The 23,539-nt window shown below is 36.4% G+C and overlaps 1 protein-coding gene across 1 annotated transcript in view; it reads left to right on the top strand.

Moving 5' to 3' along the window:
• The window catches only part of VPS8 (VPS8 subunit of CORVET complex), a 223,049-nt gene that overhangs the window by 174,624 nt on the left and 24,886 nt on the right, over positions 1–23,539 (top strand). Inside the window, 2 exon segments of the mRNA XM_032482907.1 lie at positions 704–873; positions 3,987–4,152. Of these exon segments, the coding sequence (XP_032338798.1) occupies positions 704–873; positions 3,987–4,152 (336 nt within the window).

Raw genomic sequence — 23,539 nt, 5'->3', positions numbered from 1 at the left:
ATTCAAGTGCACATTGAAATGGTATATATGAATGTTGAGAATGAGATGTAGTAAGGACATAATACTTTATAAGCACAGGGAGCCTTAAAATGACTTAATGTGATAGCTGTGAAATGTCTTTATGTTGACTTAATGACAAATGTCACACTCTTGAGTAGATTCAAATGACTTGTAAGTGCTGATGAGGAAAATGTGATCTCTCTGCCCAAGGGAGATGAAACTGAGTAATGGCCATTAGCTTTTCCAGTGAAAGGTTAATGTGAAATATTGCTATGGATGCAGTTTCTATTTGAAAAATCAGGGTTTTTTTCAATTTGTTATAGCACAACTTTGAGCCATACAGAGAGAACTTATTATATAAAAGTAGTAAATAGATTTGGGTTTATCTAGTCATTTGAAAGCCATCAGTACTGAATTAAGCCCCACAGAATGACATCTACATTTCTGAGTAGAAACTAGTGACAGCTTTTCAATAATTATTTTAAGAATCTTAATGTATAACTTATCATTACTCTGCACATTAAAGTTAACCACTGAAGTCTGAGGTGTTTTGATGTTTGATCAATTTTATGTCATTATAATGTATTCCAAATCAATTGTTTGTGGTTGAAAATGAGCCAAGTGCTATAATCCTCATTCATTCCCTCTGTCTCTTTCTCTTTATAAACCATTTTGTTGTTGTTGTTGTTTTGGTCTTTCATAGACCCTGCTGGAAACAACTACTAGCCTTCTAAACCAAGATCTCCATTGGTCGTTGTGTAACCTGAGAGCTTCCGTCACCAGAGGACTAAATCCCAAGCAGGATTACTGCTCTATTTGTTTGCAGCAGTACAAGAGACGCCAAGAAATGGCTGATGAAATTATTGTCTTTAGGTAAGAGAGAGAAGGAAATGTTACATGCTGTGGTGTGTGTGCATGTGTGGTATTGCCAGGCAGGAATATACGTGGACACACAGCCCCAGGTGGTCATTCTGGCAGTGAACAAAACAAGGCAAAGTTCCTGCCCTCGTAGACCTTACATTCTGCATGGGAGTCAGGAGGAAGGGGTGTTAGGGAGGTCAGATGATACATAAACAGAGTAATAAGAGCTATGAAGAGAAATAAAACACAGGGTAAGGGATAGAAAGAAGAAGTGTTCTGAGTGAGAGTGCTATTTTAAGATACCATAATGAGGAAAAACATCTCCAAGGAAGTGACATTTGAGCAAAATGAGAGGTAGGAGTGAAGGTGCAGAATGTATTTTAAGGGAAGAGCTAACTTGCTGATGTATTAAATATGAACTGATGGAAAAACATCTTCGGCCTGAGCAACTGGATGAATGTGGTACCATCCGCTGAGATGAGCAGGAACAGGCATGAGGAGCTGGGAAAATGTAAGAATTTTGTCTTAGATGTGTTAGGTTTGAGATGCTGATTAAACATCCAACTAGGAATGTCAGGTAGACAGTTATTCTAGTCAGAAACCTGGAGACATATCCTGGAAATATAAATTTAGAAACTGTCAGCATATAAATGATATTTAAAGCCACAGTGCAAAGACAGAAGTCTAGTGCAAAAGTGGAAGCTCTGATCTCAGGAGCAGGCAGCTCATCCAGAATATATGATTACAGGCAATGTAAGATGGACTTTGGAGCCAGACTCCTTGAGTTCAAATCCTGACTCTGCCACTTACTAGCTGTGAGACTTTGACAAATTATTTAATCTCTTTACATCTTAGTTTCTTCATCTTTAAATTGGGATAACAGTTGTATCTACTCCATAGGGTTTTGTGAAGATTAAACGAGATAATTTACATAAGACACTTGTAACCATGCTGACATATAGTAAGCACTGTGTAAGTGTTAGCTTCTGTTATTATAGATACAGGAAGATGGGTAGATTTGGTGGTTGGAAGGGAAAGTAGTTCTCATCACACAGAGAGCCCATTCAACAAATATTTATTGAGCACCTGCTATATGCCAGTTACTGTTCAAGGGGATAGTGTACCATATGAACAAAACAAAGAGTCTGCTCTCGTGGCATTTACACTGTAGTGAAAGAAGCAGGCAGAAAAACAAGTAAAATGCCAGATAGTGACTGCCATGGAAACTGGATGAATGTGGTACCATCCTCTTAAGACGAGGGGGAACTGGCGTGAGGAGCTTGGGAAATTAAGAATTTTGTCTTAGAGCTGTTAATTTTGAGGTGCCAATTAAAATCCAAGTAGGAAAATCCAACTCTACCTGTATGGAAAAAAGATAAAATATGTTAAGTGAGATATAAAGTGTTTGTGGGGAAAAATATTTTATGTAGAGTGGTCAGCAAAAGCTTCACTGTTAAGGTGACTGAGCTGAGAAGCTAAAAATTAATAAAAATGTAATAATTACCATGAATAAAATAAAACATGGTGTACAGGAAAGAGAATGTTGGGAGCTACTAATTTATAAAGAGCTGTTAGGGAAATTTAAGTGGCATTTGAGCAGAGACCTGAAGGAAGTGGCCATGCAGTGTCAAGGAGAGAGTGCCCCAGACAGAGGATCAACAAGTGCAGAAACCACGAGGCAGGTGCTTGGCGTACTTGACAGGTAGCGAGTGAGTGGCCTAGTGTTGCCTGGGCAGAGTGAAGGGAGAATGATAAGAGATGACTTCTCTTATGAGAGGAAGAGGAGCAGCCAAATCATGTAGGAACTGGGTCATTATAAAGAGTTAAACTCTTAATCTGAGATGAAAAGCCATCAGATGGTTTTGAGGCTAGGGTTGACATGACCTGACCTGTCTTAAGGATCACTTTGACTGCTGTGGTGAAGGTCAAGGGTGAGAGTAGAATGACCAGTTAGGCTATGGCAGTAATCCAAGTGAGAGGTGGCCTGGGGTGATTGTAATGAGGTAGGAAGTGGTGGAATTCTGGATATATTGGGAAGGATGAGCTGATAAGATATGTTTATAGATTGGATGTGAGATGTGAAAGAAAGAGAATCGTTTTTGGCCTGAGAAACTGGAAGAATATAGTTGCCATTTATTTAGATGTGGAAAGTTGGATGAGAATGTGCAGTGGGGTGGAGTAGGGTGGAAATCAAGAATTTGGTTTAGGGTGTGTGAAATTTAAGATGCCTATTAGACATCCATAGTAGAGCTCTTGAGGAGACAGATGGGGTTTAGGAGAGAAGTGTGGGCTGAAGGTATAAATTTGGCAGTCATCTGCATGTAGGCAGTATTTTAAAGCTATGGAACTGGAAGTAATCACTAAATTAGCAAGGATGATGGCTCCTTAGAAAGGAGATTATGGAAGAGAAAGGATGTATGTATGTGTATGTATATATATATGTGTGTGTGTACGTATATATAGAGAGAGAGAGAGACAGAGGGAAAGAAAGGGTAGGGGAAAAGATAGATTATAAAGACTATAGAAGAAAAAAGGATTGACTTCTGAGGTGGTCCAACATTTCAGGTTGAAAAAATGAGGAGGAATCGGTAAAGGTGACTGAGACACTCAGCATTCACTTCTGGGATGCTTGTTTGGTAACATAGTGTAATCCATAGGGAGTTTCTTCATAGGAATAATGTTAGAATTTACTGTAGCACTGGCCTTTTTGTAAATGCTTGTTACTCAGTCATGACTCTTGAATTTGATGAGGCAGACTACTCATGTTATTATCAAGCTACTTATACAATTATAATTTTCCCCAATTGACTTTTTTCCAAACTGTCTAAAAATGCTTCATAATTTGAGAAATGAACAGAAGTTCAGCTCATCCCCTGGTGGCTTGGAGTCAAAGAACTGTGATGCTATTCATACTTACAACTTAAGTGTACAAATATGTGAGTCTGAATTTTAAAAAAGAGAGGACAGCACCAAGTAAATCTCCTTTTTTGTTTCTTAACCTATACAGCCATCAGTGCATTCCAGCTTATTAGAAATATTTATCACTCATAAATATACTCTAACATAACTTATGTTTATGACTTTATGACAATGAAAAGTGTAATTTGATTGCCTTCATTTTGCAGCTGTGGTCATTTGTATCACTCATTCTGTCTGCAAAACAAAGAGTGCACCGTAGAAATTGAGGGACAAACGAGATGGACATGCTACAAATGCAGCTCAAGTAACAAAGTAGGAAAGTTAAGTGAAAATTCATCTGAAATTAAAAAGGGAAGGATAACGCCATCACAGGTAAGACTTGTTTTTGTGGCAAGATGGAGATGGTCTTTTCTTAACAGCATCTTTAGGCCTGGCCTCATTTTCTTCAGGTCCTATAGGCTTTACTTGGTGGGTCTCCAGTGTATGACATCTTCCACTGAGTTTTGTTTAGTATTTGGAGTTATCTCCTCTCTGTCCAGCAATAAAAAATGGATTTAAGAGAAACCGAAAACATTTTCTGCCCTTAAAAAACCTTAAGTTCTGATTGAACAGAGAGTATGTAAGCCCATGAGTCTTCCTAAGTAAGAGGTCAGCAAGTACAGATGCTCTGGTACTAATGAACGCCCGTATGTGCTGAAGAGTGCAGAGCTATCACTTTTAAACACAGCTGATAGACAAGGTACATACACATGTGCTCTGTGCATGGTTTTCCCAGCTGGGTAACTTTCTTCAAAGAATTTGACGCAATAGTGTTCATTTGAGAAATTTTCATTGCCTTTGGACTATATACAATTTTGTTTATTTTACAGACTTTCCTTTTTCCTTCTTCAGCAGGCAATAGAGCAGAGCTTGAACTCTGCTGCTTAGTAACTTTTAGGAGAACATAACTTGGCAACACAAGGGGCTCAGTGTGGAGGAGGAGCAGCTACTAGAGCTGTGACCTGGTCGTTGTGCTGTTCTTTCTTTCTTTTCTTTCTTTCCTTCCTTCCTTCCTTCCTTTCTTTTTTTCTTTTGTTTTCTTTTCTTTCTTTCTTTCTTCTTTCTTTCTTCTTTCTTTCTTTCTTCTTTTTCTTTGTCTTTTTTCTTTCTCCTTCCTAAGGAATTTCAAGAGGGGGGAGTCGTTCTCTTTCTCTTCTTTCTTTCTCCTCCTCTCTCTCCCTCTCTCCTCTCTCCTTTCCCCTCCTCTCCCCTTCCTCCCTTCCTTCCTTCCTTCCTCCCTCCCTCTCTTTCTTTCTTTCTTTCTTTCCTTTCTTCCTTCTTTTAATGGAGGTACTGGGGATTGAACCGAGGACTTTGTGCATGCTAAGCATGTGCTCTACCGCTGAGCTCTTCCCACCCCCACCCCACCCCATGCTGTTCTAAATGTACTTCCTCTTCAAAGTGAGAAGTGGTTCCACGTTTGCTGTTTCCTGCTCCTCCCTCTATGCCACCCTATTCTGTAGTTGACCTTAACATCGCATAGTGAAAAGTTGGACCTGCTGCTTTTTTTCTGTCTGTTTCATCAGCTTTCAGTGTTAAATCAGAAGCAGATCCTGGAGAAAAAACCCTGACCTAGCTTCTCCCAGGTAACAGTTGAGAATTTCTACACTCCAGTGGTAGGCATTAATTTATATATTCACTCAGTAGATACGGAGCAGCATGCCAGGCAGTGTGCTGGGGAGACAGTAGTAGAGAAGACATTTGTCTTACGGAATTTATGACCAATGAAATTATGAATAGATTTTCAATAAGCATTCTCAAGTTCTTTCTGATGTCAGATACATGATGTCTTTTCCAACACCAATTCTGACACCAGTTCTGTCAATTCTCTGGACATCAACTGAGTGTCCAATTACTCAATTCTGACACTCACTGTCAGGACTCAGCGTCAGACTCCACAGGTTTAAGGGCTCATTCCCATAAGACTGTCCTCACTTCAGACACAAGTTACAAATGGGATGTGCAGATTACACACACTACTATCTGACTTGGCAAATTTAGGAGTCCCCATGACCCATTACTCCAGTTTCAGTAATTCACTAGAACAACTCATAGAGCTTAAGAAAATACATTTACCCATTTATTATATACAACTCAGGAATAGTGAAATGAAAGAAATGCATAGGACAAGGCATGGGGGAAGAAGGATGCCCAGAGCTTCTGTGCCCTCTCCTGGCACACAACCTTCACAGTACATCAGCGTACTCACCAGCCTGGAAGCTTTTTGAACCTCGACAGTTAGGGAGTTTTATTGGAGGTTTCATTGCATAGCCATAATTGATTAAACACTGGCAGTTAGTGATTGGGCTCAATATCCAGCCCCTCTCCCCTCCTCAGATGTGGGGATGGGGGGAAGATGGGGAGGGGAGAATTGAAAGTTCCAACCCTCTAATCATGGCTTGATACTCCTGGTGACCAGCTGCCATCCTGAAGCGATCTAGGGGTCCCCAGAAACCAGTCATCTCATTAGCATACAAAAGGCACTCATCACTCAGGAGTCCAAGAGTTTTAGGAACTGTGTAATGGGAACCAGGGACAAAGACCAAATAATATTTTTTTATTATACCACAGGTACTTACAGATGAACTATACTATAAGAGCAGATAATGAATAGACCTAAATCTAGACATAGGAGATCATGGAAGACTTCCTTGAAGTGCCATTTTAGCTGCCCCTGAAGGAAAAAAAGAAGATAAAGTTTAAGTGCAAGGGTGGGCAGGAGGAGGAGTATTCCAAGCAAAGGGATTAATATGTAAAATAAACATAAAGCATCCCTACTGTGAAGCAGGAAAAAGCATGGAACTAGACATTGAGTATGATTGGATCTAGAGGGTGAAAGAGAATGGTATTAGATGAGATTAGTAGGTAAACAGGGACCGTATTATTTTCATTGTTTGTGCTAAAGAAATAGAGAAGGTATTAAAGGTTTTAAAGAAGGAATGATATGATTTGATCAAGTAGTATTTTTTTTTAGAATAATATTTTTAAAAGAACTGCAGTGCAGAAAATGAATTGAAAGGGAAGCAAGAATGAATGTAGGGAGACCAAGAATATTAAAATAATTTTGAGGAAAGAAGTGGTAACTTATACTAGAATGGTGAAAGTTAGGATGGAGTAAGGAATGTATATTTGAGATGTGTTTGAGACGTTTGCAAATATCAGAATAATTAATGTGGTCCCTGCTTACCTCACTAGCTTCATCTCATACCACTCTCACCTTCTAGATTCAGTTATGCTCACCTTCTAGTTCTGTACTCTTTTCTGCTTACAGCAGAGATGCTATGCTTGAAAGACAATTATCAGAACTTGGTGATAAATTGGTTGAATGGAGGAGGTAAGACAGAGGGAGGAGTCAAAGATAGCACTCAGATTTCTTGCTTGAGCAGCCAAATGGATGGTAGTACCATTTACTGAGATTTAAAGTAATAAACAGACAACATATTTGGGAATAGGGTAGAGAATTCATTGCTGGAGTTAGAGATGTCTGCAGGACATACAGGTACAGATGTTCAGTGTGGTTTCCAGATGGAAAATGTTACTAACTAATCATAATGCTTCCTTGTTTGCATTTAGGAAAGGAAAGATAGGTTCTGTGATTTCTACTATCTTTCCAAGCTGAATACAAATGCAGATGGGGGAACCTTTATTTATGCAGATACTTAAGGCATTAAATCTTGGGGCACTTCAATTTCTTTCCTCTTTCAGTTATATCCTTTTCATAAACAACTTGGGATTATATGCCTGGATATTACCAACTAGATTTTTTTTTCTTTCTTCCTAATTAGTCCTTAGAGGCAAAAAAATAGCTTTTTTAAAACTATAATTATGTATTATGTATGAAATTATATATTCTAATACATAATTTTTAAACAGCAAAATTCACCTTCTGCAAGTTTTGACAACCACTTTTCTTTGTAGTCAGCCTCTCCCCCCACCGTCAACCCCTGGCAACTACTGATGCATTTGGAGTTAATTTTCAGTAGGACATGAGATAAGGATTGAGGTTCTTTCTTTTGCATATGGATATCCATTGAATTGCCTTTGTACCTTAGTCAAAAATAAATTGACCACGTATGTGGGTCTATTTGTAGACTTTCTATTCTATGCCATTGATCTATATATTTATCTTTTCTCCAATAATGTCTTTGTAATAAATCTGAATATCAGGTAGTGTGAGTCTTCCAACTTTAAACTTCTTTCTCACATTTGGCTATTCTGTTTACTTTTCCATATAAATTTTAAAATCAGCTCATTAATTTCTACAAAAAAAATCATGCTGGGATTTTACTGGGGTTGTGTTGAATATATAGATCAGGTGGGGAGAGTTGACAGCTTAATGATATTGAGTCTTCCAGTCCATTAACATGGTATATCTCACAATTTATTTAAATCATTTTGATTTATTTCATCATTGTTTTGTAGTTTTTGGCATATAAATCCTGTGTATGTTTTGTAAGATTTATTTCTAAGTATTTAATGACTTGATGCTATTGAATTTTTACTGTTTTTTATTTCAGTTCCTAATTGTTCATTGCTAGAATATAGAAATACTGTTTATATTTGCGTATTGACCATGTATCCAGTGACCAGTGACCTCACTAAGCTTACTTACTAGTCTAATATTTTTTAATAGATTCTTTGGTATTTTCTGCATGAGACAATCATATCATATGCAAATAATGACTGTTTTATTTCTTCCTTTCAATCTTACATCTTTTCTTTCTTTCTTTCTTTCTTTCTTTCTTTCTTTCTTTCTTTCTTTCTTTCTTTCTTTCATTGCATTGGCCTCCAGTACAATGTTGAATGAGAATGTTGAGGATAGACATCCTTGCACTTGTTACTGATCTTAGGGGGAAGGTGTTCAATTTTTCATTAAATATTATGATAACTATAGGATTTTTGTCTATAACCTTTATATCATGTTTAGGAAGTTCCTTTTATTTCATGTTTTACTGAGAATTTTTTCACGGATGCGTTTTGAATTTTGAAGCCAATTATATTACATTGGTTGCCATGTTCCCACATCCCCACATCTCACACAATGAAGAAAGACAATAATCTATTGACTTTCCTCCTGCCTTCTCTCAGAGCACTGAGAGAAGGGAAATTATTTTGAAATTGGACCTGTACATTAAAGGCAGCTTTATTTCTGAGGCTATCCCAGTCTGCAGGGCAGGAGAGGTGATTCAACCTTTTTATTCTTTAGGAAACTCCAGTGAGATTACTAATCAGATCCTCTTAAAAATCTCTGTTTGATTCTTCCTGATAATGAAGTAAGCTAGGAGGAGAATTATTTTGGATTTCTTAAATTTTCCTCTAGCTGTCTGTCTCCTTTATTTTTCTTACTAAGATACTGTAAAAAGATCTAGTGGTTTAGTAACACAAGGAAAGAGAAAATGAAATTTATCAAATATATGGTTTATATGTATTTATGCTAATCTTCACAACAACCTTAGCTGAAGGAACTGTATGAAGATCAGAGAGGGAGGGCCAATATTTGAATTCAAGTTTTTAGAATCATCATCACTCTCAGTTTTCTGCCTCCAGTCTGTTCTATTTTTAGCATTCTGGCTTTATTGAAACCTAGTAAAGCTGATTTCTAAAATATATCATACCATGTTGGCTGTGCTAATTAAGATTTCTTACTGTTGTATGAGCCATTCACATTTTTAACTGTAAGAGAATTTTAAATGATAATACTAAGTCTATATATGATAGTTTTTATCAAACTTAACTTCATGAAAGTTCTACTTTGCTCTCTTAATTTTCTTTGAAAATCTGTCAGCTTTGGTTATTAAGTTCCTAACCAGTACACAGAAGGAAGCAGAGGTGACTGCCCCAGTGACTCCAAAATCAAGCTGAGATTGCAGGTTAGCTTCCACCTGCTGCTTTCTGCCCCAGTAGATACCAGATGCATTTGAAGCTTCTCACTGCCTTTGTAATGTGATCCTTCTATCAAATAGCTTTTTAGTTCATCCTTTTCTATAGCTTGACTTTTACTTCTTCAATTACTGATTCTGACTCAACAGGACGCAACAGTTACCCTCAAATTGTGGTTTGGGTGGATAAAGTCTTTCTTCTTGCATCTCTTAATCTCATTTCTGTTTTTCACAACTGGTCAATATATATATAACCAAAAACTCTGACAGATCAATTGCCTCTCAGCAGGTCTGATAGGAGTTATTCCCCTAGAAAGCCTGCTTTCCTCTGGAATAAGTATTTTATTCTTTGCAAGCAAATGTAAAAGAAGTGACTCAAATTTCTTTCTTTCCTTATCTCTCCTCCCTTCCCCCCAAAGCTTACAGTAGTTCAGTCTGAAATGTAGGTCCAAAGAGTAGACCTTGCAGGTCTGATTTTCTGTTTTGCTTTCTCTCCATATTACCCACAGATAAAATACACTGGAGAAACTAATTTCAGCTGAAGTACTCATCATGCTATTATATCTTCTCAAGAAATATTCTAGTAGATTAGAATAGAGTACTTTTTTCTTTGATTGTTCTTTCATTAAATTTATAGTAGCAAATAATCATCTTCATTGGCATTGATTAGTATGAGAAGAAATTAACTTGCTATTCACTTTAAAAATGGTAATTCTTGGTCAACAGACAACTTCATATAAATTCAAAGAAGTATAACCAAAGATTTACGAGATTTTAGTTTTAACATTAGTATATTATTAACAGGGCTAAGAGCTAATAATAAGTAATAAGCTAACATATTATGTACCAGAAACATTCCAGTTGTTACTTCTTTTAAAGCTTAAATAAACAAGAGCATTTAGAGACTCATTTGAAAGTTTATTATGTATTGCTCAATATCTTTTAAGATTTGGATATATCATTCTTTCTTAGTAGAGAACTAGGAATATTAGTCAAATATCAGAGTTTTGTTTTTTCAGTAAGAGGTGAATATCTGAAGAAGAAGGGAATTGGAAATAAGCATATAGCTCCCTACTCATCCTTTAATAATTACAGCAGAGAGAATTAAAAGAAATAAGCTGATATTTTCCCTGGCACTTGGAGTTGGTTTTATTTCTTGGTTTTCAGAGTTGTCTAAGAAATGTTTTGTCTTTGGGGTAAATTTAGAAATAATGTCAGATGGAAGTGTTTACAACTTCCAAGAAATTATTCAGTAAATGACATTTATTTATGCTCACTGGTCATCATTTTCCATTAACCACTGTACAGTGCTTATTTATTTGGATTCTCACTATAAATTAGAGATTTGGTTTACATGCTGTTTAATGAAATAGTAACATTGCTATTAATACCCTGTTTTCATTTGTCCATTTTAAAAGAATATTAGCTCCCTGTTACAAATATGTTAGATTCAAATTAAATGCTAAAAAATGAGGTTTCAGTTTGGTGATAGTAGCATTTCTCAAAAGAATATATTCTAAATTAAATTTACAAATTAAATGAAGATTAATATATCTCAGAAGTGCAGAGAGGTGATAAGTGATCCTAATATAAATGAATCTTTTTGAGGAGACTTTTGCCCATTTTTCCAATAATCTTGTTATTATACCCTAGTATTAACTGATTCATTACTTCAACCAGTATATAATGTATGCCTACTTTGGGCCCAACACTATTCTTGGTACCAGGTATATATTGGTGAACAACAACAACAAAAAACAGTTCCCAACATTATGTCGCTTACCATCTAGTAAGAGAGCTAGACAGTAACTAGATAAACAAACTATCAAGTCTATAATTTCAAATTGTAATAGGTATGTGAGTGCTGTAGAGGGAAAGAACAGAATGGTATAGGAAGAACAGAGGGGAAAGCTACTTTGGATTAGGTGGTCAGGGAATATCTGTCTGCAGAGATGATGTTTTAGCTAAGATCTGAAGGATAAGAAGGTACAGCCTTGGGATGAACATTCCAAGCAAAAGAGAACAGCAAACACAAAGGAACTGATGAGGGCAGTAACTTGTTCAAGGAACGGAAAAAAGATCAGTCTGGAACATAGTGACTAAAGGAGAACATGGCAAGGAATGAGGTTCAAGAGGTAGGCCAGGCTAGATCCTTATTAGCCTGTGAGACTCAAGTAAAAGGTTTAATTTATATTCTTAAAGAATAAGAAGGGTTTAAAACAAGGGGATTGATACCATCCATCCATTGATTTTGATTGTGGAAAATGGGTAGACAGCCACACCTCTGTTACCAGCCAAGTCTCCACCTCTTTGCCAGAGCAGTGTAACAATCAGATTCTTAAAGTTCTATAAATTTGTTCATTTCACTTGATCCAGAAAAAGCTTGTATCCAAGGGATCGATGGATGGCAGTAGTACCAAGAAAGTGTTTCCAGAATTTACATAAAACTAATGCTTTGATGGAAATATGGACAAAGGACATTAAGAAAAATTTTTTTATTGCCTGATAAAATGTGAAAAAATGTTTAACTTTACCAGTGATCAAAGAAATACTAGTTAAAAGAGCAATATGATGCGATTTTTTACATTATACTGGCAAATTTTTAAAAATATGTATTGAACTGGCATATATTAAATAATACATATGCATTTATATTGATAAGGATATAAGGAGACAGTTACTTTTATGCACTACTAGTGGAAATGCATATTTGTACAAGTCCACAGTCCCTTAAACCAAATCCCTTTGGCCAGATATGTTTCAGAATTCAGAATTTTATTTTTCAGAAAGGTAATACAGGAACTTGCATTTCTGACAGGATGCACTAGGAGTTTGGGGAGGGGGGGAGAAATGGACAAAACATATAAAACAATGATTCTCAAGACATTTGACCTCAAGCAGTGAAGGAGAATGACCCCTGAGAAACAGCAGGGAAGAAGAATCAAGGCAGAACTCATCAGTCTCTCTGAGTTGAGACAGAGCTCAGAGTCCAGGGAAGACAAGTGGCTGGAGTTCACAGGACCAAAGTATTGAACAGGGGAGAGCTACGCAGATAGAGAGCTCCAGAAATTGCAGAAGGCAACTTTGAGTTGAATACTAACCTATTCATGTGTATGAGGAAACTACTCAAAGCCAGAAGAAGAACCACTCCAAGTATTAGAGGTAGCAGTGCCCCAGATTCATATAGAATCAGGAATATTGCCAGCCTGGAAAACATCATAATTCACAGGGCAGCACTGAGAGTACTGACAAAGGTTTTGACCTCAATATTGGGGGAAAAGTTAACCCTAGACTAACTGCTGTTTTGATCCCACCTAACAAAACTTAAAAGCAAAACCTAAAAACATCAAATTATTTCCATGTATTTTAACAATGTCACAGAGCAAAGTTCAAGAATATGTTAAGGATTACGAAAATAACCAAACAAAGTAGAATTTACAGTGCCTGGCATTTGATGAAAAATTATAAGGCATGCAAGAAAGCAGCAAAATACAAGTCATAAAAAGAAACAAAATCAATTTTATGCCATTCTGGAAAAGGAAGAACTATGGAGACAGTAAAAAGATCAGTGGTTTCCAGGGAGAGGGGAGGAATGATGAATAAGTAGAACAGGATTTTTAGGGCAGTGAAATTACTCTGTATGATACTATAGCAGTGGATATATGTCATTACACATTTGTTCAGAGCCATGGAATGTGCAACACCAAGAGTGAATGCTAATGTAAACTGTGGACTTTGAGTGATAATGATGTGTTGATGTAATGTATCATCAGTTATAACAAATGTCCCACTCTGGTGGGAGATGTTGGTAATAAGGGAAGCTATGCATCTGTGGGAACATGGCATATATGCACTGTCTCTATGCCTTCTTCTCAGTTTTGCTGTGAACCTAAAAGTGCTCTTTAAAAACAGTCTTTAAAAAACCAGTTCATTGAAATAGAACGAGAAATGGCAAATATGATAGAATTAGTAGACAAGAACATTGAAATAGTTACTATAATTGTATTCCATATGTTCAAAAAGCTAGAGAAAGGTTGAACACATTAGAGATATGTAAGTTATAAAGAGCCAGTCAGACATCTAGAGATTAAACCTCCAATGTATGAGATGAAGAACACATGGGTGGAATTAACAGCATAATGGACATTGCAGAAGAAATGATTAGTGAACTTGACTGTGCTGTAATAGAAACTATCCCAAATGAAACATATACTGAGAAGAAATGAATAAAGCACCAGTGAACTATGGAACAACTTCAAGTAGCAAAATATACATGTAATTGTAGTTCTGGAAGAAGTAGGGGCAGGGATAGCATAGAAAAAAATATCTGAAGAAATGTAATACAGAATTCCAATGGCAGGGCAGCCTGAATTGGACAACCCTTCTACCAATAACAATAATGGAGACAAAATTGTTTAGAGAGCAACCAGAAGCAGGCAGAAACTGTTGGGAACACAACCTTCAAAGAAGGGAAGCAAACTAGGGGAGCTGTATATTTAAGCAGCTTTTCTAACCCTGACCCGTGGGGCACTTCTCAGTTTGCCTTGGGGGAACAGAGCTTAAACATAAAGTAGTACTCTTACTAGGATGAAGAAACAGTTCAAGACTACCAAAGCAGCTGTAAATTGAGAGAGGAAATCTCAGAAATAAGGGACTCAGTGGAGAGAGAGCCCAAAATTATTTTTATAGGTTTCTAAATTGCATATACAAAACCATACTTCAAGAAACCAGGCAGAAAGTAGCCTCAGGAGAACTAAGGAACTGAATAGAAATATCAGCAGCATAGTGTTGAATTTGAATTTGTGCGAGTTCTGCCAAATTAGAGGCAATGATAAACACCTCAGCTGTTGTATTGAAGCTGCAGCAGGACCATGCCCTAGGACTAAGGGCTACTCCAAGACTAAATGCTTTCTAACAAAGCCAAAACACAAACTATCATAGGCTCAATAGGAAGAAGGAAAATGTAACCTAAAATTAAGAGAAAAAACCATCAGTAGAAGCAGACCTATGGATACCTAGATATTGGAATTGGCCGTCAAGGACTTTAAAAATTATAAATATGTTAAATATGTTAAAGCAGAATATTGAGTACATAGGGAAATCCCAGCAGATAGATGGAAACTCTAAAATAAAATAAAACCAAATTTAAATTCTGGAGCTAAAAAAAATCTAGGATGAAAATTTCATTAGATATCAACATTTTTAACACTGAGATAAATGTTATCTGTAAATTTGAAGACAGTTCAATAGAAATAATCCTAACTGAAGCACAGAGACTAAAAGATTTGAAAATAAGTGAAGAGAGCCCTTGGTAACCTGTGAAATAATATCAAGGAGTCTAGCATACATATCACTAGGATTCTAAAAAGCAAGGGGGGAGAGAGGAGTCTGGGGTAGGGGGAGTGGTCAATGACTAAAAATTTCCCACATTTGGTAAAAAAAAAAAAAAATTGACCCATATGTCCAAAAACTCAGCAGACTAGTTAGTGGGATAAATACAAAGAAAACCACACTCAGACACAGCATAATCAAACTCCCAAAACCAGAGATAAAGAGGAAATCTTAAAAGCAGCCTGAAGTAAGACAGTAACAATGAGCGACTTCTAATGAAAAGGGGGAAGGGAACTAGAGGACAATAAAACGGCGTCATTGAAGTACTAAATAAAGGTAATATGGTGCATATATTGTATGTTATATAACATTCCCAGAGCAGGGGGCGGGAGTGGCGGGAATCTAGGGCAACATTCCATAACCACATGCTTATGTAGGGTAAATAAAAACTATTAATAGCCTCACTTCAGTTCAGGTCAGGTTTTGATGTTAGATAACTTTTGGTGCCAAAAGTTTTTAAAAAGAAACATTTTGGGCTTCAGAGCTTTTTGGACTTTAGAATTATAAGAAAAAGGTTTGTGGATCCATCTTACTTGTCAGGAGAAAAATTTGCTACATGTTTATAAATGCCCACACCCTTAGAAGCAGGGACAGATAAGCAGGGAATCATGTAAGAATGCCATGCAGTGGAAATAACATGAAGAGTGTGTGCCAAGTGTTACACAAGGATGCTTATGACAGCATTTTTTAAATAATTAAAAAATTTTAGAACAAGCCTAAATGTCCCAATAACCTCCCAATACTTGGTTAAATTAGTTATGGTATACCTATGCAATGAACAGACGGCTTATAGCCAAGAAAAATCATGTTGTCAAAGAATATTAATCTGGTGAAATAAGCATTCTCAATATGTTACATGAAAAGATCACAAAACAGTGTGATTCCAAATGTTAATAGTTATTGCTGTGTGGATAGATTGTCATTTTTATTTGTTTTATTTTGCTCTTTTGTACTTTCTAAATTTCCATTAGTGAACATGTATTCCTTTGGTAATCAGAAAAGTCAAGGCTTTTTTGAAAAAAAAAAAAAATGCAAGGTGGTAAGAAAGGTATTCCTGTTGCTATTAAACTTCAGATCAGATTGCTTCTCTAAGTCAGGAATCATTTTATTAACAAAGATCACAAAAGTTTAGCATTATTAAGGCCATGGCTTACTATATCATTTGTATCCCCAGATCTAGTGTCTGCACACCTGGATTTAAAGTGTCTCTTTTAAGCTGCATTGCCTGAGGCATTTCCAGAAGGAATCCTGTTAAATGAAAAATAAGACCTTTCATAAATGATGCCAAACCATTTCTGTTGCCACTTCAAACACTCTCTGACTTAATCTCTAGAGAACAGCTTTCTCAGATAAATTGTCCAGCGCCACATTTAGTTCTTGGCTTGTTTTAAAAAGTCTGCAGATCCTTTCATGAGGTCATTTTTTTAAGCTTAAATATCTACTTTGCTTTGAAAATGTATTTTCTGTTTTCAAAAGAGCATACCAGGAGTTAAAATTGGATCACGTTTAGCAAGCTACATCATACATCTGGAGTAAATTCCAGAGTATTAATATCATGGTATGTTAGAGCAAAGACTTTCAAGTCTAATTTTTGTGGACCTGCTAGATCTGAAAGGACAGTCTGGACAGCCAGCAGTTTTGATCCCTGAGCTGAGGTATGTTTTCTAAAGTTATTCTGAAAGTCAGAGGGAAAAGGCAAAAAAGGCTGTGGCATGGTCCTGTTTGAATAGCTTGGTGTCACAGTGATAGGCAATGTCTTTATCATCTATACTGTAGGCTCTTAGAAATAGACTGTTAGAATTGGAAGAGGCTTGTGAACTTGAGTTCAGTTGCTTTCCCAGTACTTATATCTCTTCTATGTCGTTCTAGACAGATAGTATCTAGTATGTATTGAACTACTTATAATTATTTTTCCATGTAGGTTAATAAGTTGATATTCTGATTTCATATGTGAGTCTCTGTGTACTTACTATTTGCTAGAATTCACTACTGAAACCAGGTGGACTTGGGAGTTCTTTGTGGGAAGACTTAATAACAACTTCAATTTCTTGAGTAAATACAGGGCTATGCATATTTCCTGTTTTGTCTTGGGTCCATTTTTGTAAGTTGTTTTTTAAGGAATGTGTCCTCTTCATTTATTGCCATAAAATTATTCTTAAGCTATTGTCTTTTTTTATGAGGGGGTGGTAATTAGGTTTATTCATTTATTTCTGTTTGGAGGAGGTACTGGGGATTGAACCTAGGACCTCAGTGCATGTCAAGCATGAGCTCTACCACTTGAGCTATACCCTCCCCACTATTGTCTTTTAAGTGTCTGTAAGTAATGCTGCAGGCAGTAATATGTCCTTTTCATTTCGAATTTTGGTAATTTATGTTCTCTTGATCACTCCAAAAAGCAATTTATCGATTTTGTTGATGTTTTCAAAAAACCAACATTGGCTTCGTTAATGTCTCTGTTTTGTTTGATTTCAGTTGCATTGATTTATGCTTATTATTTTCCTCCTTTTACTTAGTTGGTTTTACTTCGATCTTTTTCTAGCTTCTTAAATTGGAAGCTTGAGTTCTTTATGTTAAACCTTTATTTTCCAGAATAGCATAAACTATAAATTTCTTTTGAGCACTGTTTTAGCTGTATTCTACAGACTTCTTTAAATGCTTTATTGAAGTATATTTGATACAAAATAAATTATGCATGAAGTGTAACATATGTATATATCTGGGAATCCATCAGTACATTCAAGATACTAACCCTATCCATCACCATGAAAATTTTACTCAATTCCTCGTGTTGCCTGGAAACCACTGATTGGCTTTTTGCCATAACAGATTAATTTACATTTTCTAGAACTGAGATATATGGAACCATAAGTATGTACACTTTTTTGGTTTGGCTTCTTTCACTCAGCATAATTATTTGAGATTCGTCCACATTGCTATATCAAGAGTTCATTCCTTCTACTGCTGAGTAATGTTTTCATTTTATGGATATACCATAATTTGTTTATGACTTTAGCTGTTGATAGACATTTGGACTTCTTTAGTTCCTGGATTTTATGGATAAAGCTTTTATGAAGATGTGTATAAAAATATCATGTAACATTTGTCTGATTTACTTCACTCAGTATGATAATCTCTAGGTTCATCCATGTTGCTGCAAATGGTAATATTTTATCCTTTTTTATGGCTGAGTAATAGCCTGTTGTGTGTATATTTATACATATACCAAATCTTCTTTATCCATTCATCTGTCAATGGACATTTAGGTTGCTTCCATGTCTTGGCTAATGTAAATGCCACTGTGAACATTAGGGTGCATGTATCTTTTTGAATTAGAATTTTCATCTTTTCCAGATACATGCCCAGGAGTGGGTTTGCTAGATCATATGGTAGCTATATTTTTAGTTTTTTAAGGAATCTTCATACTGTTTTCCATATTAGCTGCATCAATTGACATTGCCAACAACAGTGTAGGAGGCTACATTTTTTCCACACCCTCTCCACCATTTATTATTTATAGACTTTTTGATGATGGCCCTTCTGACCAGTGTGAGGTGATAACCTCATTGTAGTTTTGATTTGCATTTCTTTAATAATTAGTGATGTTGAGCATCTTTTTAAGTGCCTTTTGGCCATCTGTATGTATTCATTGGAGAAATGTCTTTTTAGGTCTTCTGCCCATTTTTTACTTGGGTTGTTTGTTCTTTTGATATTGAGTTGTATGAGCTGTTTGTATATTTTGGAAATTAATCCATTGTCAGTCACATCATTTGCAAATATTTCTCCCCTTCCATAGGCTGTATTTTTATTTTTGTTTATGATTTCCTTTGCTGTGCAAAAGCTTTTAAGTTTAATTAGGTCCCATTTGTTTATTTTTACTTCTGTTTCTTTTGCCTTGGGAAACTGATCTAAGAAAATATTCCTACGATTCATGTCAGAGAATGTTTTGCTTATCTTCTCTTCTAGGAGTTCTGTGGTGTCATGTGTTGTATTTAGGTTTTTAAGCCATTTTGAGTTTTTCTGTGTATGGTGTGAAGCAGTGTTCCAATTTCACTGATTTACATGAGACTGTCTGGTTTCCTCAGCACCACTTGCTGAAGAGACTGTCTTTTCTCCATTGTATATTCTTGCCTCCTTTGTTGAAGATTAACTGACTGTAGGTGTGTGGTTTTATTTCTGGGCTCTCTATTCTTTTCCACTGGTCTGTGTCTGTTTTTGAGTAGCACATTGTTTTGATTGCTGTACCTTTGTGGTAAGTTTAGAAATCAGGAAGTAGGAGACATCCAACTTTGTCCTTTTTTTAAGATTGTTTTTGCTGCTCAGGGTCCCTTGAGCTTACATATAAATTTTAGGGTGGATTTTTCTATTTCTGCAAAAAATGCCATTGGGATTTTAATAGGGATTGCATTGAATCTATAGCTTACTTTGGATAGTGTGGACATCTTAATATTTAATCTTCCAATCCATGAACACAGAATGTTTTTCTATTTATATTTATCTTCTTTAATTTCTTTCAGCAATATTTTGTAGTTTTCAGTATACAAGTCTTTTGCCTCCTTAGTTAAGTTTATTCCTAAGTATTTTATTCATTTTAATGCTATAGTAAATGGAATTATTTTCTTAATTTCCTTTTTGGATTGTTTATTATTAGCATATAGAAACACAACTGATTTTTGTGTATTATTCTGTATCCTACTACTATGCTTAATTTGTTTATTCTAACAGGTTTTTTGTGGAATTTAAATTTAGATGTTTCTACATATAAGATCATATATGCAAACAGAGGTAATTTTATTTGTTTCTTTCCAATTTGAGTGCCCTTTATTCTTCTTGCCTAACTGCTCTGGCTAGGACTTCTAATAATATGTTGAATAGAAGTGGTGAAAGCAGGCATTCTTGTCTTATTTCTGATTTTAGAGAGATATCTTTCAGGTTCACCATTGAGTGTGATGTTAGCTGTGTTTTTCTACATAGAAGCTTTATGTTGAAGTAGTTTCCTTCCAATCCTAGTTTGTTGAGTGTTTTTAATCAGCAAAGGTGTTGAATTTTGCCAAATGATTTTTCTGAATCAGTTGAGATGATCATGCCCTACTTTAATTCTCTTAATGCAGTTTATCACATTTATTGATTTGTGTATGTTGAACCCGCTTTGCATCCCGGGGATGAATCCCATTTGATCATGATGTATGATCCTTTTAATGTGCTGTTGAAGTTGGTTTGCTAGTATTTTGTTGATGATTTTTCTATCCATATTCACTAGGGATACTGGCCTTTAATTTTGTTCTCTTGAAGTGCCCTTCTCAGGTTAATGCTGACCTCCTAAAATGAGTTCGAAAGTGTTCCTTCCTCTTCAGTTTTTTGGAAGAGTTGGAGAAGGATTGGCGTTAATTCTTTAAATGTTTGGTAGAATTCACCAATGAAACTATCTGGTCCTGGGATTTTCTTTGTTGTAGGTTTGGGGGTTTTTTTGTTTTTGTTTTTTTAACTGACTGTTTTCTTACTAGTGATCGGCCTATTCACATCTTGTTTCTTCATAATTATGGGTGTTTTTATTTCCTTTTGATTTCTTCTTTGATCCATGGGTCACTTAGAAGTGTGTTACTTAGTTCCTAAAAATTTGAACATTTTCCCAGAGATCTTTCTGTTATTGATGTCTAATTTATCTCTGTTATGGTCAGAGAACACTCTTTGTATGACTTGAATTCTTTGAAATTGATTGAAAATTGTTTTATCGCCAGAAAATGGCCTGTGTTGGTAAATGGTCCGTGTGTACGGGCATATCTTGTTTTATTGTGCTTTTCTATATTACACTTTGCGGGTACTGTATTTTGTTACAAATTGGCTGTTTGTGGCCACCCTGCATCAAGCAAGTCTGTTGGCACCACTTTTCCAACAGCATTTGTTCACTTTGTGTCTCTGTGTCACATTTTGGTAATTCTCACAATATTTCGAACTTTTTCATTATTATTACATCAGTGATCTTTGATGTTGCTATTGTAATTGTTTTGGGGAGCCACAAACTACACTCACATAAGACGGCGTGCTTAATAGACAAATGTTGTGTGTGTTCTGACTGCTCCCCCTCCAGCAGTTCCCCTCTCTCTCTCCCTCTCCTTGGGCCTCCCTATTCCCTGAGACATGAAAATTTTGAAAATAGGCCAGTTGATAACCCTACAGCGGCCTCTAAGTGTTCTAGTGAAAGGAAGAGCTGCGTGTCTCTCACTTTAAATCCAAAGCTACAAATGATTAAGCTTAGTGAGACGATCTTGTCAAAAACCAAGATAGGCCAAAAGCTAGGCGTCTTGTGCCAAATAGTTATACACGTTGTGAATAAAAAGGAACAGTTCTTAAAGGAAATTAAAAGTTCTACTTTAGTGAACACATGAATGATAAGAAACCAAACCACCTTATTGCTCATGTGGAGAAAGTTTCTTTTAATGGTCTGGATAGAAGATCATATCAGCCATAAAATTCCTTTAACCCAAAGCCTAATCCAGAGCAAGGCCCTAATCCTCTTTAATTCTGTGAAGGCTGAGAGAGGTGAGGAGGCCTCAGAAGAAAAGTCTGAAGCTAGCGGAGGTTGGTTCATGAGATGTAAGGAAGGAGAAGCCATCTTCCACAACTTAAAAGTGTAAGGTGAAGCAGGAAGTGCTGGTGTAGAAGCAGCAGCAAGTTGTCCAGAAGATCCAGCTCAGATCATTAATGAGGATGACTACACTGAACAACAGATTTTCAGCATGGATGAAGCAGCCTTGTATTTGAAGAAGATGCCTTGCCTTCTCGGACTTCCACAGCTAGAGAGAAGTCAGTGCCTGGCTCCAAAGCCTCAAAGGATAGGCTGACTCTCTTGTTATGGGCTAATGTATCTGATGACTTTAAGACGAAGCCAGTGATCATTTACCATCCCAAAAATCTTGGGGCCCTTAAGCATTATGCTAAATGTGTTCTGCCTGTGCTCTGTAAATGGAACAACAAAGCCTGGATGACAGCACATCTGCTTACAACATGGCTTACTGAATATCTTAAGCCCACTATTTGAGACATACTGCTCAGAAAAAAAAAGCGTCCTTTCAAAATATTACTTGCTTTTTGACAATACACCTGGTCACCCAAGAACTCTGGTGGAGATGTACAATGAGATTAATCTGTTTTCATGCCTGCTAACACAGCATCCATTTTGCAGCCCATGGATCAAGAAGTAATTTTGACTTTTAAGTTTTACTGTGTAAGAAATATATTTCATAAACCTGTAGCTGCCATAGATGTTGATTCTGCTGATGGATCTGAGCAGAGTCAGTTGAAAACCTTCTGGAAAGGATTCACCATTCTAGATGTCATTACAAACATTTGTGATTCATGGGAAGAGGTCAAAATAGCAACATTCACAGGAGTTTGGAAGAAGTTGATTCCAACCCTCTGGACGACATTGAGGGGTTCATGACTTCAATGGAGGAAGTAACTGCAGATGTGGTAAAACATCAGGAGAACTAGCATTAGAAGTGGAACCAGAAGATGTGACTGAATTGCTCAATCTCATGCGCAAACTTGAGCGGATGAAGAGTTGTTTCTTATGAATGAAACAAAGAAAATGGTTTCTTGAGGTGGAATCTATTCGTGGTGAAATGCTGTGGAGATTGTTGAAATGATAACAAAGGATTTACATTATATAAATTTGATAAAGCCACAGCAGGGTTTGAGAGGATTGACCCCATTTTGAAAGACATTCTACTTTCTGTTGAATGAAATGCCGTTAAGCAACATTGCATGCTGCAGAGAAATTATTTGTGAAAGAAAGAGTCAACTGATGTGGCAAACTTCATTGCTGTCTTATTTTAAGAAATTGCTACAGTCCCCCCACCATCTCCAGCAACCTCCACCCTGACCAGTCAGCTGCCATCAACATTGAGGCACGACCCTCCGCCAGCTAAAAAATTTAATGACTTGCTGAAGACTCAGATGATAGTTAGCACTTTTCAGCAATAATATATTTTTTAATTGAAGTATGTACATTGTTTCTTTGGACATAATGCTGCTTAACAGACTACGTGTAAACAACTTTTATATGCACTGGGAACACAACAAGTTTGTGTGCCCACTTTATTGCAATATTCACTTTAATGCGGTGGTCTGGAACTGAGTTAGTAATATCTCTGAGGTACCGCTGTACTTGAAAAGAATATGTACGTATTCTGCTTTTGTAGGATGAAGAGTTCTGTCAGTGTCCATCTGATCAAGATAGCTGGTTACGTTGTGTAATCTTCCATATCCTTCCATTCTTTAATTTGTTTTTTAAATTGAGATTTAATTGGCATACAATATCGTGTAGTTTGAGGTATACAGTGTGTTGGTTTGATACATTTATATGTTGGAATATGATTACCACAGTAGCATTAGCTAAAACCTTTATCGTGTCACATAATTACCATTTCTCTTTTGCGTTGAAAACAGTGAAG

This window comes from Camelus ferus, chromosome 1 (assembly GCF_009834535.1).
Source record: "Camelus ferus isolate YT-003-E chromosome 1, BCGSAC_Cfer_1.0, whole genome shotgun sequence".
NCBI classification, from domain to species: Eukaryota; Metazoa; Chordata; class Mammalia; order Artiodactyla; family Camelidae; genus Camelus; species Camelus ferus.
Note: the sequence above shows the minus strand (reverse complement) of the source record. Positions and strands in the feature narration are given on the sequence as shown.